The sequence below is a fragment of the Emydura macquarii genome, unplaced genomic scaffold (assembly GCF_026122565.2).
Source record: "Emydura macquarii macquarii isolate MOO-44397 ecotype Brisbane River unplaced genomic scaffold, CSIRO-AGI_Emac_v2 contig_629, whole genome shotgun sequence".
NCBI lineage: Eukaryota > Metazoa > Chordata > Testudines > Chelidae > Emydura > Emydura macquarii.
Window position 1 is genome coordinate 6,180,231 of NW_027130766.1, and position 14,289 is coordinate 6,194,519.

Here is a 14,289-nt window from a genome sequence, read left to right on the forward strand (position 1 = left end):
ACATCCAACCCCCTGCCCCAGCAAGCCAGGGACTCTCTTCCAGCAGATCGGGGCAGAGAGAAACCCCCAGGGGGTGACAGCTCAGCCTGGCAGGAGGGCTGGGGTTGGAGTTTCCCCAGCCTACGGATGTGCTGGCGTTATCAAGGCAAGAAAGCGCTGTGTGTGATGAGAGCACCCCTGCACCAGGGCAGTGGCTTGCCCAGGACACGCCGGTTGCTCTGGCTCAGGGTGCTTGGACGCTGGCCCCGTTTGGGTCGGCTTAAACGGCCCAGGTGACCTCACCCTTAGGTGCGCGGCCAGCCACACAACCGGATCCACAGAACCCGATGGGCTCCGGAGAGCCCGAGGGCTGGGACAGCCGCGGGGGAGCAGGGATCACGGGCCCCATCCTGCCAGGTGCTGAACGCCCTCGACAACCTCTGGGAGGTGCTCAGGACCTTGCAGGAAGGCGGCCCTGAGTGCAGCGGCAGGTCTGGGGGCAGCGGAGACGGCAGCATGAGATCTAAAATTCAGCCCACTTTACAGGAAGGGGACGGAAACTTAGTTCCCAGACCCCGTGCAAAGCCCTTGACTTAAGGACCTGCCGGATAAGGCAGCAGGAAAATCCTCCTCAGCTGCATTCGGCCCCTCTGGTGCCCACCCAGCTGGGTTTCGAGGTTCACACGTTTTCCCTGCACGGCACACAGGTCTCCAGCAGGGAGCAGCGCGGAGCTCAGAGCACGTCCGGCCTGCAGCACAGAAAAGCTGCCAGGCACAGGCCTGAGCTGCAGATGGTCCACGCAGCCTGGCAGGCGGCGGGGATCCAAGGGCCAGCTGCCATCCCTGGGAGGGAGATTCTGTCGCACTTCCAAGGCTGGCCAAGAGGGGGCGCTGCCGCCTCAGCCAGCCCCAAGGTCAGCCTTATGTATCCCCGAATCCTGGGGTCGCTCAAACTTTTCCATGCCAAGGGCCCTCGGCGACAACTTGCCGGGAGCCACGGCCGGTGAGTGAGTTGCACCAACTTTTTACCGCCAGCCCTGCAGGGTTTTGCTACCTGCCCATGCTCACGTCCCCCCCCGGACCCCTGCTTGGCCGAATTCACCAGCAGATGGGCTGCAGGGAGGGAGCTGCCCTGCCCTGGGATAGGGTCCAGACCTAGCAGAGCCTGCAGCAGCAAGCATCCCGCACATCCTACGGCCAGCACGCAGCCCTGGGTGTGAGCAGGATCACTAGGACCCCCACCCCCACGGCCCTCCCAGGGCTGGGGATAGAACCCAGGTGTCCTGACCCTCCAGCCCCCACACCCGGCTCTAATCAACAACACCCCTCCCAGAGCCGGGAACAGAACCCAGGAGTCCTGGCTCCATCCCGGCTCTAGCCCACTCCTCTCCCAGAGCGAGGTGCAGAACCCAGCAGGCCAGGCTGCGGAGGGCAGGGCTGAGACCCAAAGGGTGCATTCAGGGGGCACCTTCCGAGCTGACGCAAAGGCCTGCCCCCCCCCCACGCCTCGTTTCTGACCCTCCCCCGCCCGCCCGCTCCTCCCTGCCCCCTACCTGAGCCCCGGCGGCCACTGGGGTCGATTTTGGCTGCGGCTTTCTGGGCGTGCTGTTGCTTGGGGGGTTTGTGCTCCGGCGTGGAGGCGGCGCTGCCGGGGCCGGCCGGCTGCTTGTGCTTGGCGGCGAACTCCAGGTCGGGGATGGCCTTCATGAGCTCGGCCTGGGTCTCCTCCAGGAGGCGGTTAATGTCCTTGGCGCTGTACTGGGTCAGCGCCGCCCGCTTCTCTTCCCAGTCGCGCTCTGCCGCCTGCGGGCAGGGAGCAGAGCAGGCTGCAGCCGGCACCCGGGGTGGGGGGGGGGCAACGGGCCGGGGGAGCCTTCCCCGTCTTGGGAGCACCCTCCCCGCCCAGCCTGAGCTCCCCCATGGGAGGATCTGGGGCGCCTGGCGTTACCCCCAGCTGGACAGAGTCCCGGGGTGCAGTCTGGGGGGGCTCTGGGAGGAACCCTAGGAAAGGCTGTTCTAACCGCTAGGCTGTGCTCCCCTCCTTACAACTAGACCCCAGGCCTAAAGGGTTAGCCCAGTGCTGCCCGGCCTTTCTAAACCAATTTCAAAAGGGTCTGGATGCCCCCGTCCGTACTCCAGTGCAGATTCTTTCCCAGAGGAGTCACTGCGGGCTCACGCCAAGCCACCACCTCTCAGAGCAGCCCCCAGGCTGCTCTAACCCGCACCAGTGGCCAGCAGGGACCTACTGAGGGACGGCAGCTGCTCCAGGGGGGAGTGTTTGGAAGTAGGTAGGGAGGTGGTGCCCCCTCCTGGTCACACCCCGCAGTGACAGGGCTGATTCAAACCCCGCAGTGTAAAACCAGCAGGTGATTTATTCTCAGTTCCTGACAGCTGTGGCCCACCCACCTGGGCGCCCCGGCTTGAGCCCCTTTGTAAAGCCTCCCCCTCCCCCCCCTCCGGTGTGCGACATGGGCCAGACAACACTGCAGGAGCGACAGGCTCCCCCCTGCCCCGGCTCTCACCTCCACGGACACGGCCTTGTCCACACTCCTCCTGCCGGGGGTCTCGGGGCCCGTCTGGGTCTTGGCAGGCACCATCTCCAGAGCTCGGGAGGGGTTATTGCTCTTGGGCGGATGGGGGGCACTCTGCCCGAAGCTGAGCATGCCCAGGGTATCCGTGGAGGCGGTCAGGTCGTGGAGATTCATCGGGGGGCTGGTGGGCACCTCGAAATCCAGGCCCTTGCTGTAATCGGTCTCCAGCGTCGCTTTCTTCGGGGACTGGCTGAGGTTGTTGGCCGGAGCCCACACGCCCTCGTCCACTTGCCTGCCAACGGAGCAGAGAGTTCAAAGGTCCCTGTGGGGGGCTGGGGTGGGGGGGGCAGCACCATGACCAGTTGCTGTTATTGGTGCTGGTTGATATTGTCCCATTGAAATGTTTCGGGGTTTTTTTCCCCAGGGCAAGCAGAATTTCGACCACCTCGAACACGTGCGTTTCGGGTCGATCTCCTGCCAGTTTTTCAACCACCACCAAACAAGGGGAAATTTTCAGTCCATCGTGTGTCCCCCCCCCCCTCCCCCCCACCAGAGCTAAACAGCCGTTTCCCAGGCAGCGTTCGTTATCCTAATTTGTATTCCAGGCATTACCGCAGCGCCTGGAGGGTGGAACGAGGACCCCGTTGTGTCAGGCGCTGTACAGACCCAGAACAAAAAGCCAGCCCCTGCCCCAAGGAGTCAGACTCAGACGAAAGACAACGGGCGGGTGAGACAGACAGACGGGGCAGCTACAGGGACCGGTGAGCGGATTCTGACCGGTGCCACAGTGATCAGCCGCAGGACACCTGGAATTAAGGTGCCTAACTCCCATTGGTTTCCCACTGATTTCAATGGGAGTTAGGTGCCTAAGTCCCTTTGAGGATCTGAGCCCAGCTGCCCAATTCCTAGCAGGGCAGAGGAGGACAAGGCGTGGCTGTGTGCATGCTTCCAGGCTGGGAAATTTGACAAAGGGGTGGCTGAGAATAGCATCGCTGGTAGAGCAGGGAGAGGTACCAGGCCCTTGCCTTCACCCCAGCAGGGATTGGGGCCCCAGGAGCCAGGAGCCGCCCTAGGGGTGGGCTGGAGGGATTCCCCTGCGGATCCGGGTTGGGAGGGGCTCACCTGCGGATCTGGGCGAGCATGTCCATCACCGTCTTGCAGCGCTTCAGCAGGCCGTCCAGCCGGTGCGGCTCCTCCTTCAGGAACTTCACAGCCTCCACCTCCACCCGCAGCACCACCCGCATCTTGCTCTGCAGGCTGGGGAAGTGAGCTGGGCCGGGGGAGACGCAGGGTCAGCGCAGGCCCAGGGAGGGCTGGGCCCGCTAACCCGAGGGTGAGGCGGCAGTGGGGCAGTTTGTACCCTCTTTCTTTCTTGCTGGCGGGGCCGGGCTGTTGTCACCGCTTTTGGGGTGATAGAGGGAGCTGTTGTTAGGGGCTGGGTCAAACCTGGCTGAAAACGGGGTAGCAAAACTCACCTGCATTTGAGGGAAGGGAGGCCCCCATGATGGCCACAGGGCGCCTTGATCCAGGACAAGACACGAGGGGGGGTAGGACTAGAACTCAGGGGGCTCTAGGTTTCTAGTTTATGCATCACCCATTAGCTCTGGCTGCCACACGGTGAGCAGGAAGGGAAGCTCTCCCTGGTTTATTGAAAAGCCAGGCCAAACCCAGCCTCCTGTCTGGCCACAATCACTCTCATGTCCTCTGCCGTGTCTAACGCATCTGCCCTGGCTTGGCTCTGGGAAGCACAAACTCTGGCATGGTCAGAGGAGGCTTTGCCGGGAGCTGTCAGATCCGCTCGGCAGCGTCTCCAGAACTCACTCTGACAGCCAGCAGAGCAACCAGGGACACAGCCACGCAGGCTGTCATGTGGGAGAGCCACAAACGCACCGGCAGGCACACATCCGTGCCTGCACACATGCCAACACAGAGGGAACACACAACCCAGCCACATGCAAACCCGCAGGTAACGTGCAACCCAAACACATAGACAACACGCAACCTGAATGCAGGCGGGAAACACGCAACCTGAATACATGCAAACACACACAAGGATGCAGGAAACTGCAACCCAAAAACGTGCAAGCACACATGCAAACACATGCATGCACACACATGCAAACGCTCGCATGGAAGCTCACCCAGGCGTGCACACGCAACCCAAATATATACAAACACACAAGTGAATATATGATACCAGCATGGGAACACACACACACATGGAGACACACACAAACACAATACACATACAACCCAACACATACAACTCCCAAATACACAACTCACACACCCAAACACACATACCTGGCAAACATCTGATTCACACATGTGACATAGACACACTCACACATATGGAAACTTCCACAGACAACAAACCAAGAAGACGTGTGTCTGCAATTCCAGCGCCACGTCTATCAGCCGCCAACCGCACGCACCCCCCACGATGCAAACCAAGACCCACACGCAGGAAGGGTGACGCTCTGAATGCTTCCTAAGGGGATTGGATGCCCAGTTTTCATTGATTCCTTCGGGGACTGGAGATGCAATTTTCACCCTAACAGCACACCGAGCAAACGTGGACACACCAACACCTGTAAATGCAGATCCACACACACAGGGGCGCACGCTCGCACAAACACACACATGCACGCGCGTGCGCACACAGGAGAGCGGGCACACCCTTCCACATGAACTAAAACAACCAAGTGCACATGCCAGCGTAAACGCAAACCACCCTAAATCCTGATCTTGGGCACACAGGACTCCAGGCTGCCCTGCACCCGCAGCCACAGACTCGTAGAAATGTCGGGCTGGAAGCAACCCTGAGAGGTCATCGAGTCCAGCCCCCCGCGCTGAGGCAGGGCCCAGCAAATCTGGACCCTCCCTGCCAGGCGTCCGTCCAACCCGGGAACCTTGTTCCAGTGTTTAAACTACGCGTAGAGTGAGCAAGTTTTCCCTAACATCTAACCTAATTCTGCCCTGCCGTGGACTATTTCTAGTCCTGCCCACCCGTGTGTGCCCTGCCCCGCCGCAGGGGAACAGGCTTCAAGCTTTTCTGCTCCAGACCTCGCCGTTCATGGACCCTTAGGAAAGAAACATCTCTCCACCCCGGGGCTGAGCGGGTCAGCGCCTAGACCACACGCAACCAGCTAACTGCCCCGCCAGCGAATCCTGCGGCCTTCTCTGCTACCTGGCGGCAGGGTGTGTCCGGACAATGTTCAGGGGTGCGAGGTACCTCCCCCCCCCGATCCGACTAGCCCCCCCCCAGACCTAGGCACTGCCCCCTCTCTCTCACCCTTCAGTTCGGTCAGCGTCTCCCCCAGCTGTTTCAGCACCACGGCCTTCTCCTCCAGGTCCTGCACGGGGATGAGCTGGTGATTGTGCACCACGTCCTTCTGGATCCTGTCCACCGATTTCTCCAGGTCGCTGTAAGCACAACGCTTAGATGTTGGGGGGCGGGAAGGGGAGAGAGGGGGATCTGGAGGGAGGGGACCCCCAGAGGGAGAGGGAAGCAGCTGGGCTGGGTTGATGGGTGCCCAGGGCCCCCAGGGCACGCACACCTGGGCAGTTAGCGGCTCTTGTGCCGACTCCGGTTCATGCACCGGCTGGAAGGCAGCGCCGGGGCCTCTCCCCACGGGCCCATTGGCGCTATAGCCAATTGATGGCTTTAATTCCCAGGGCCGTTCCCAGGCACGCTTGGGGAAGGCGGAAAGCCGCGGGCAGAGTCAGGGAGGAGGAGGGATCCTGCCCTCACTTTAACTGCTGGGTGATTAGCTCTTCCTCATTCAGGTAGCGGAGCCGCTCCTCCTCCACCAAGGCGCGCTGGCGCTGCAGGGGGTCCTCCTGCTTGCGCATGGTGTCCGTCACCCGCACGCTGATCTCCGTCTCCGTCCGCCGCAGCATCGTCTTCACCGTCTCCTGGTTCTGCAGCTGTGAGGTCAGAGAGGAGGGGTGGGGGAGAAGGGCGGGAACCGGAGCTACTTCAAGGAGCATGAGGAAACGGGACAGCCAAGCAGTTCTGTCCCCCTCTCCGCGCAGGCTGGCTGGGAAGCTGGGACACTGCCAGCGCAAGCAGGGGACGAGGTGGTTCCCTGGAGCCAGGTGCATGGGCTGCTGATCCCGGCTCCAGGGATAACATGGGGCTGTCGCTGCCTGCGTGGGAAAGTGGCGGAGGCACCAGGGGGTGGGGGGAGTCGATTGCTGTTTGCCAGAAGCTGGGAATGGCGGCTGGGATGGGTCACTTGCTGGTTACCTGGTCTGTTCATTCCCTCTGCAGCACCTGGCACTGGCCAGTGGGAAGAGAGGATACGGGGCTGGGAGGACCATGGGTCTGCCCCAGTCTGGCCGTTCGCGTGTTCTTACGCTCACCCCGCAGAGGGGCAGGACGGTGCAGCTCAGCTCGAGCAGGGCCGGGGATCCCCTTTCCCCCGGTTCCAACCACCCTAAGCCAGGACTCTCCGGCCGGCTCCTGGGTCCGGCCTGGGCAGTGTAAAATCGAACCACTGGCAAAAATGGTTCCCTGACCACCCGCTCTGCGAGCCGTGCCCGGACAAAGCTGCAGGGTCGACCCTTTGGTTGGCCTGGCAGTCCTGGCCGTGACAGGGTCTGCAAAGGAAGTCAAGGCAAGATAGACGCAGGGGAGGGTGTATGTGGCCTGGGCTGGACTTTGATGGCTGACTCTGTGGCTTGGGCCATGGGGGAGCCTGGGGTTGAAGCCCACCAGCCCGAAGTAAGGGCACACCTGGTTCTGCAGCGTAGCCCTGACTCCGGGCGTCCTTCTGCTGCCTGGGCTCTGCGGATGACCTTCCCCCCACCCTGGGGACGTGCAGTTTGGGGCTAGGCAGCCTGGCGGTGGGACTCTGCTGGCCCCGAGCCACACGTGCTCGGAGGAGAGCCGGCCGGCGGGCGCTGCCCTTTACCTGCAGTTTCTTCAGCTGCTGCAGCTGGTTGCGGAGGTCGCTGGCGTTCTGCTGCAGGTCGTGGAGGTGCAGCTGCATGTGCAGGCGGCTGATGGCCGTCGGCTGCCCCGCCGGGGTGCTGGTGGCGGAGGGCTGGGGCGGGGCCGGGAGCGGGGTCCCCACGCTGCTCCGGCTGCTGGCTGCGAGCAAGGACGGAGCAGGGCGGCCAATGAAGCGCAAAGGCAGGGAAAGGCTCCCGTCCCATCTCCCTCCCTCTCTGCCCCCCGGCTGTGGCCTCACCTCCCCTGTCTACACACGCACGGTGCTTTCCATCTCCAGCTGCCGTGTGTGGGGTGGGGCTGGCGGGGGATGAGCGGCTGGGGGGGGGGGGCGAGCGGCTGGTGGGGGACAAGCTCAATGGCTCCCCCAGAAGCCACGTTCCTCAGTGGGGCGAGGGGCAAGGGGCTGAGGCCCGGGACCCATCCCCAAGGGCTGATGCCTCCTGCCCAGGAACGGGAGCCCCGGAGGCCCCTCCGCACGCCCCCAGCCCCTCCCGCGCTCCCCTCCCACACGGGGTCAACTACCCCAGCCATGGCTCCTTGGAACCGGAGTGGGACCCAGTGCCCAGGCCCCGCCTGCAGGGAGCCCGGCTCCGTCGCTCCCACCCCATCACTTACGTGCTGACGGGGGCGTCCCTCCGTTGGCGGCCTCCGTCTTCTCGCTGCGAGGAGGGAGGGCGGCAGGTGAGAGCGGCTTAAAGGTCCCCACCCCTGGCGCCACGGCAGGGCGCAGGACGGGGGAAGCTAATCCACAAGCAGGGGAGGAGGTCCCGGAGAAGGACCTTAACTGAGAAGCGTTGGGGTCAGGCTCTCTCTGCCCCCTCTCCCTGCCCGAACAGCACCAAATGGAGATCTCGCCTCTCCCCGCCCCAGCTGACCACGCTGGGATTCCCCTTGGCCCTGAGGTGGGAGCCAGTGATATTTACAGCCGCTCCGCGGCCCCTTTGCACCATTAGAGCTGCCTGCAGTGCTCTGAGTGTCCATGAGCACCGGTGGAACTCACTGCCACAAGATAGCAGCCCGGAGCTTAGCCAGGATCGAGCGAGTCCAGGGAGAACGAGGCCGTCCGGAGCCACAGAAATGCGGAGTGAAGGGACGGAACGCCAAGCGCTTTGGAAGGGCCGGGGACCCTCTGCTCGGAGCAGGAGCCAGCCTCCAACCAACGGGTGGGAGGAAGAGGCTTGTTGCCCTCTAGGGGGAACGTTGCAGGGCAGCAGCTGGTGCGGGGCCCTGCCCTGCTGTCAGAGGAGCCCAGCAGCTGCGATCAGTGGCAATGAGGCTACTGGCTGCCCCAGGCAACCATCCCGGGGGAGCAGGGCCTCGCTCGCGGACGGTCCGTGTGTCTGGGATGCTCTGCCCACCCACCTGGAGCATGTGCCGGGGCCTGCCAGGGACGAGAGCCATGCGCCGCGCCCTTCGGTTTCCTCTCGGCCGCCCTTCCTTACCTGGGGGTCTCCCCCTCGGAGCCCCGGAGCAGCGCGCTCTGCACCAGCCCCGTCAGACTGGCGATCTGCTTCTCCATGGCTTCCATCCGTTCCCTTTGGGGGGCAGGGAGGGAAAGGAGCTGGGTTAGAGCCAAGCTCCCGCAGAGGGGACCCTCTAGGAGCGGGTACCTGCTGGGGGGGCCAAGGGGCGATGGACACAAAGCCCTGCCCAGGAGGACACCCTGTCTGGATCCATCCCCCAGACCTGCAAACCCTGTTGGAGTCTCAGGGCCAGACCCTCGTCTGGGGCAGATCAGCAGAGCTCCCCTGATGTCAGTTCCCTCCCCGGGTCCGTTCCCGCCAGCTGGGGACCCGACCTCGGTCTCCTTCTCTGCTCCACAGAATCCCACCCCATCCCTGGCAGTACAAACGGGTCCTCCCTCCCAGCCTGGGTACACGGACTAACGCCAGCGTGCGCTAAAGATTCCAGGGGGTCCCTTCAGCAATATTGAGGTCATTTAGCCCCCTCGAGTGACAGCCGGCCGGGTGCAGCTCCTAACCACTGCCCCTGGAGCCCAGCCCAGGGCCTTAGCCACCGGCCCATCCTCCCTCCTGCTCAGTGCCCGGAAGTTCTTCTCTAAACTATGGCACCCAGAGGTTACACAGAGCCCGGCTCCAAACGCCTCGAGCTCCAGCACCGGCCTGACGCACCGGCCAAGGGTGAACAGCGGGAAAGACTTCAGAAAAAGAACCCAGAAGTCCCGAGGGCCAGTCCCCAGCTCTAACCACTAAACTACGCTGCCTCCTGTATCGCTGGATCATAGTCTAGGGCTCAGAGCCAGTTCCTGCATCTCAGGGCTGCTGGGTTCGAACTCCTGCCTCTGCCACTGCTCTGCAACCGTCGCCTCTCTGCGACTCAGTTTCCCCGGCTGGAGGAGGGGGATCACAACCCAGCTGACAAGGCAAAGCCGAGCGTCAGCCTCCTCATCCCCATCACCACTGGGAAGCTGCCGATCCGAGCCCCGCTCCTTACCTTGTTTCCGTATCCTTGGCGGGCACAGGAGGGCCAAATCCTGACAGGGGTCGGTCCCCGGGGCCCGGGAACAGTTCGGGGGGCCCCGAGGAGCCGGGGTTGCGGGACTTGCTGACGGGGCTCTCCATGAAGACCGAGGAGCAGGAGTCTTTGCGGAAGGACTGGCGGACGGGCGAGGACCTGCTGGGCGGCCCCGAGTAAGGGCTGTGCGGGCTCTGCCCCTGCTGGACCTCCACCAGCCGGCCGTCGGCCATCTTCTGCGGGGAGGACGGGGGCACGCGGAAGCCGAGGCTGGGTCCGTAGGCGTCGCCGTAGATCTGGGCGCTGGGCTTGTACAGGCTGTCTTCCAGCTCCGTCTGCAGGGCGGCCGCCGAGTAGGTGCTGAGGGAGCGGACGGAGCCGCGCTTGTACAACCCCCCGGCGTAGGCGAAGGGGTCGCCCATGCCCGCCAGGGACTGCGTGGAGGTGATGCTGAGCCGGCCTTCGTGCACCAGGCCGTAGGGGTCGGCGTACAGCCCCTCGTTTTTCACCAGCACCATGTTCTTGCCGGCCAGGTCTTCGTCCGGCTTGACGTCCCGGCGCTCCAGGATGGCGCTGGGGCTGGGCGAGACGCCCGGGGCGGGCGGCAGGTTGGAGAGGCGCTCCCCGTGGTGCACGGGGCTGCCGGCGTAGGAGGGCGGGCGCCCGCCGCTGTAGGACAGGCGGGAGCGGGACGGGGAGGCCGACTGGAGTACGGGCGGAGGGGAACCGGAGGCGAGGTGGGAAGCCGGGGGGATGCTGTTCAGCCGACGGGTGGGGGACGATTCCCGGGAGGTGTAAACCATCTCCCGCTGCGGGGAGGAGAGACGCGCCAGCGAAGCCGTTAGCGGTTGACCCTCTGCAGAGCCCGGAGACTCACACGAGCGAGGTCCCTGCCTTCACAGCCACCCCCGCCCTCCAGCTTCGGACAGCCCACGTGTGTGTGTGTGTGCGTGCGTCTGTGTCTTCGTGCGTCCGGGTGGGTGTCTGCTGGCGCTGTTCTCCCCTCCTCCAACCCCAGCATGGAGGTGGGACAGCCCTGGGGTAGTTCTTCCCCCCTCCCAGAAGGAGACGGAATAGCCCCTCCCCCTAAAATGGGATAGCTCCTCCCCCAGAGATGGACTAGCTCCTCCCCCAGAGATGGAATAGCCCCTCCCCCCAAGAAGATCCAGGCCCCCCCACCCCCCACCCTCTCCTTACCCTCAGGTCCCCATTGGTGATGTGCGAGGCTGGGAAGGAGGCGTAGAGGGGCTCTTTGCGGTAGATTTTGATGATGCTTCTGTCCTGGATGTCCCTGAAAGAGAAGGTGAAGCAATGACTTGGGCATCCCAATGGTACAAGCGGCCTGGCAGTATGGCCTGATCCCTCGCCCCTGGACAGCAGGCAACCCCCCCCTCCCTCGTTCCCTGCTCAAATGGGGGCAAAGAAATCTCAGGCGTCAGGACGTCAGTCCGCTGAGGGCTGCCGGGTCAGGAAGGGATGGGCCCCGACCAGCCAGGGCATGTGCACAAGAAAGGATTTCAGCTTCCTGTGAAGCAGCTGGGAACTGGCCAGAGGTTCAACAGACCATGGGGCTGATCTAGCCCGGCAAACACGTTGGCGCCGTCACCAGGCGGGGAGCAAACCTGAGCCGGATTTCTGAGCTCCCCCGGCATAGAATCTCTGCCCAGCCTCCACCCCCCCTGAGCACACCTGCTGTCCCCAGCCCTCCCCCCTCCCGGGCCCTCACCTGACGTCCTCCAACTCGTAGAAGACGTTGCGCGACTCGTCCTTGATCAGGATGGCGGTGTTGGACGATTTCAGCATCCCCATGGTGAGCTTCTGGGGGAACATGTGGACGATGAGGGCGTGTAGTGTGTCCATGCTGCTGATCTCGTGGGTGATGTGCACACGCCTCGTCTCATCCCCAAACTGCAGGAAAAGGACCCCTGGAGACGGCGAGGGGAGAGAGGCGGAGGGGTAAAAGCACAGCTCCGGGCCGGCGCCGATTTGCAGTGCAGCAAGCCCGGTGTGGAGGACATGGGGCTAGAAATCAGGCGACCTGGGTGCTATTCCTGGCTCCATGCCTCAGTTTCCTCCATCTATTTTGAGGTCTACTCCATCTACTCACCCCTCAGCGCTCCCCCCCCTTCCAAAAAGAAACAAGGCCCCTGCAGCGCTAATCCCCTGGGCGAGTCCACAAATGCAGCCGCTCCCCTGTGAGCTTCTGGAGCAGCGAGGCATTGGAGCTGCTTGGGAGGCGAGGAGCATGCCTTATTTCCACAGTGGCCCATAAATGCCTTCCGCAGGGTTCCTTGCACAATGGCTGGCCCTTGCTCTGGACGGTGGGCCCCAGGTCGGACCCAGCCCAGTGCGGTAATTCCTAGGTACCCAGCCACTGCCCCCTGACCCGGTAGACCTGCTAACACCAGGGCTCAGCAAAGACACACGCTCCGAGCGCAGGGGCTAAAGGGGAACCTCCCTCCGCTGTTGTAGTCAGCAGAGCCGGCCACAGGAGGGAGACAGGAGCACACCCAGGCAGCCCCCGGCCCACGGAGGGACTGAGCCAGCCCTGCTCCTGCCGCAGGTGGAGGTGAAACAAACACACACACACACACACACACACACAAACACACCCCCCAAACACACACCGCTCACAAACACCTAGCCACACGCACCCCACCCCTTTCCCCACACACACACACACCACCCACACAAACACCCACACACACACCCCACAAACACTCAGCCACCCACCACTCACATACAAACACAAAACACACACCACCCACACAAACACACACACTCAAACACACCCCCCACCCCCCATACACACCTACCCCCCCTACATACACACACCCACACACGCCCAGAGGGGTACCTGGCGACCGGAGCTTGGTTTGGCTGGTGGAGCGGGACAAAGGCAGGCTTTGCCGGAACCGGTTCATCCTGTTGAAGCCGATGGGCAGCTCGGCTTCAGACATGGTTTCCAGGGACTCGGCTGAGGCGAAGGAGAGTTTGGCTTGATCGGCCAGGCCGGGCTGGGAGCCCTGGGAGTGCCGCGAACTTCTTGTCTGGAAGGGAAGAGACGAGCTGCTGTAGGGAAGCCAGCGCGGAGCACAGCCCGTCCCAGGACTAGCGAGAGCTGACGGAGCGAGGGGGTGCCAGGCGCAGGGCATTCCATTCTACACCCCGCGGGGCAGTGGGGCCGCGTCTCCTCCAAGGCCTCGGGCAGTAATGGGGAGCCTTGGGCTGGACCTGAACCCAGGAAGCAGTGTCGGGGTGGGGGGGCTTTGTTCCATCCCCCCACACTGAACCAGCAAGGGCCATGCTCTCAAGGTGACCCCAATTTCTTGTTCTAAGCATGTGCGACCATCTGCTGTTTCCCTGACTCCTATCCCTGCTCTCGCTCCGCTCTGTGCTCGCGGGCAGTCTGCAGTCCCACACCTCCGTAGCGGAGGTTTGGTTGGTCTTAGGGTGACAGCGTGACAAGGGGTGGGTGGGTCCTGAAAATCGCCAAGAACGTGCTACGTAATTTACGGACAGACCCTCTGCACGCCAAGCTCCTCCGAGTCCTTCTACCTCCCCTTCTACCTTGCAGTCAGGACAGGAAGAGCTGCCTGGCAATGGAACCGGAACCAGGAGTTTTGGAATAACTTAGCAATTAAAGGAGGCTGGCCGGCCCTAACGGCAGGGAAGTATCATAGAATCCTAGAAGATGAGGGTTGGGATGGACCTCAGGAGGTGTCTAGTCCAACCCCCCACTCAAAGCAGGACCAACCCCAGCTAAATCATCCCAGGAAGCGTAAGTGGCCAGGTTATTCTGGAAGCAAAGCAGCTGGGGAATGTAATGGGATTGCGTTAACAGCACTTAAAGTTTAGGATGCAGGAGCCCAATTTCACATGGCCAAACATATACCCACAGTGTAAAGGCTCAGCCTGCAGAGGAAGGTCTCCGCACAAGCATCTGTAAACCCTGCACGTGGTGTGTGTGTGTGTATTTAATAGGAACAGAGCATATCAGGTACATGCATCGTATAGGTCAATGGCTTTTACACCCCCACATTGTCTCCCGGGAAAGAAATATACCCACACCGGGAATACGCTGATCCCATGGACACGAGATCTGCATCGGGCCTGCTTTCCAGATGTGTGGAACACCAGCAGCTGAAGTGGAAGTCGTAGGGGGCTGCAGGTGCAGAGCTTCTCTGGAAATCACCCTGGGGGTGAATACAGGGGAAGCTTTGCTCCAAGCGCACATGCAGATTTCGGGGTGAGTTTTTATTGCTTATGGATTTGCTTTCTACGGACATGATAGTATCTGAATTGCAGTAGAACCTGTAGACCCAGCTGAGATCAGGGCCCCAT

General features: G+C 62.6%; 1 protein-coding gene across 8 annotated transcripts in view; it reads right to left on the reverse strand.

Moving 5' to 3' along the window:
- SRCIN1 (SRC kinase signaling inhibitor 1) overlaps positions 1-14,289 on the reverse strand; it is a 155,944-nt gene that overhangs the window by 16,895 nt on the left and 124,760 nt on the right. For all 8 annotated transcript variants that reach the window (XM_067541185.1, XM_067541179.1, XM_067541182.1 and 5 more), the window contains 12 exons: positions 12,803-12,995; positions 11,672-11,870; positions 11,143-11,236; positions 9,925-10,754; positions 8,913-9,005; positions 8,086-8,129; positions 7,430-7,608; positions 6,265-6,440; positions 5,806-5,936; positions 3,633-3,780; positions 2,502-2,802; positions 1,533-1,782 (listed from right to left, as the gene is read on the reverse strand). In XM_067541185.1, the coding sequence (XP_067397286.1) occupies positions 1,533-1,782; positions 2,502-2,802; positions 3,633-3,780; positions 5,806-5,936; positions 6,265-6,440; positions 7,430-7,608; positions 8,086-8,129; positions 8,913-9,005; positions 9,925-10,754; positions 11,143-11,236; positions 11,672-11,870; positions 12,803-12,995 (2,638 nt within the window). The remainder of the gene's footprint in view (positions 1-1,532; positions 1,783-2,501; positions 2,803-3,632; positions 3,781-5,805; positions 5,937-6,264; positions 6,441-7,429; positions 7,609-8,085; positions 8,130-8,912; positions 9,006-9,924; positions 10,755-11,142; positions 11,237-11,671; positions 11,871-12,802; positions 12,996-14,289) is intronic.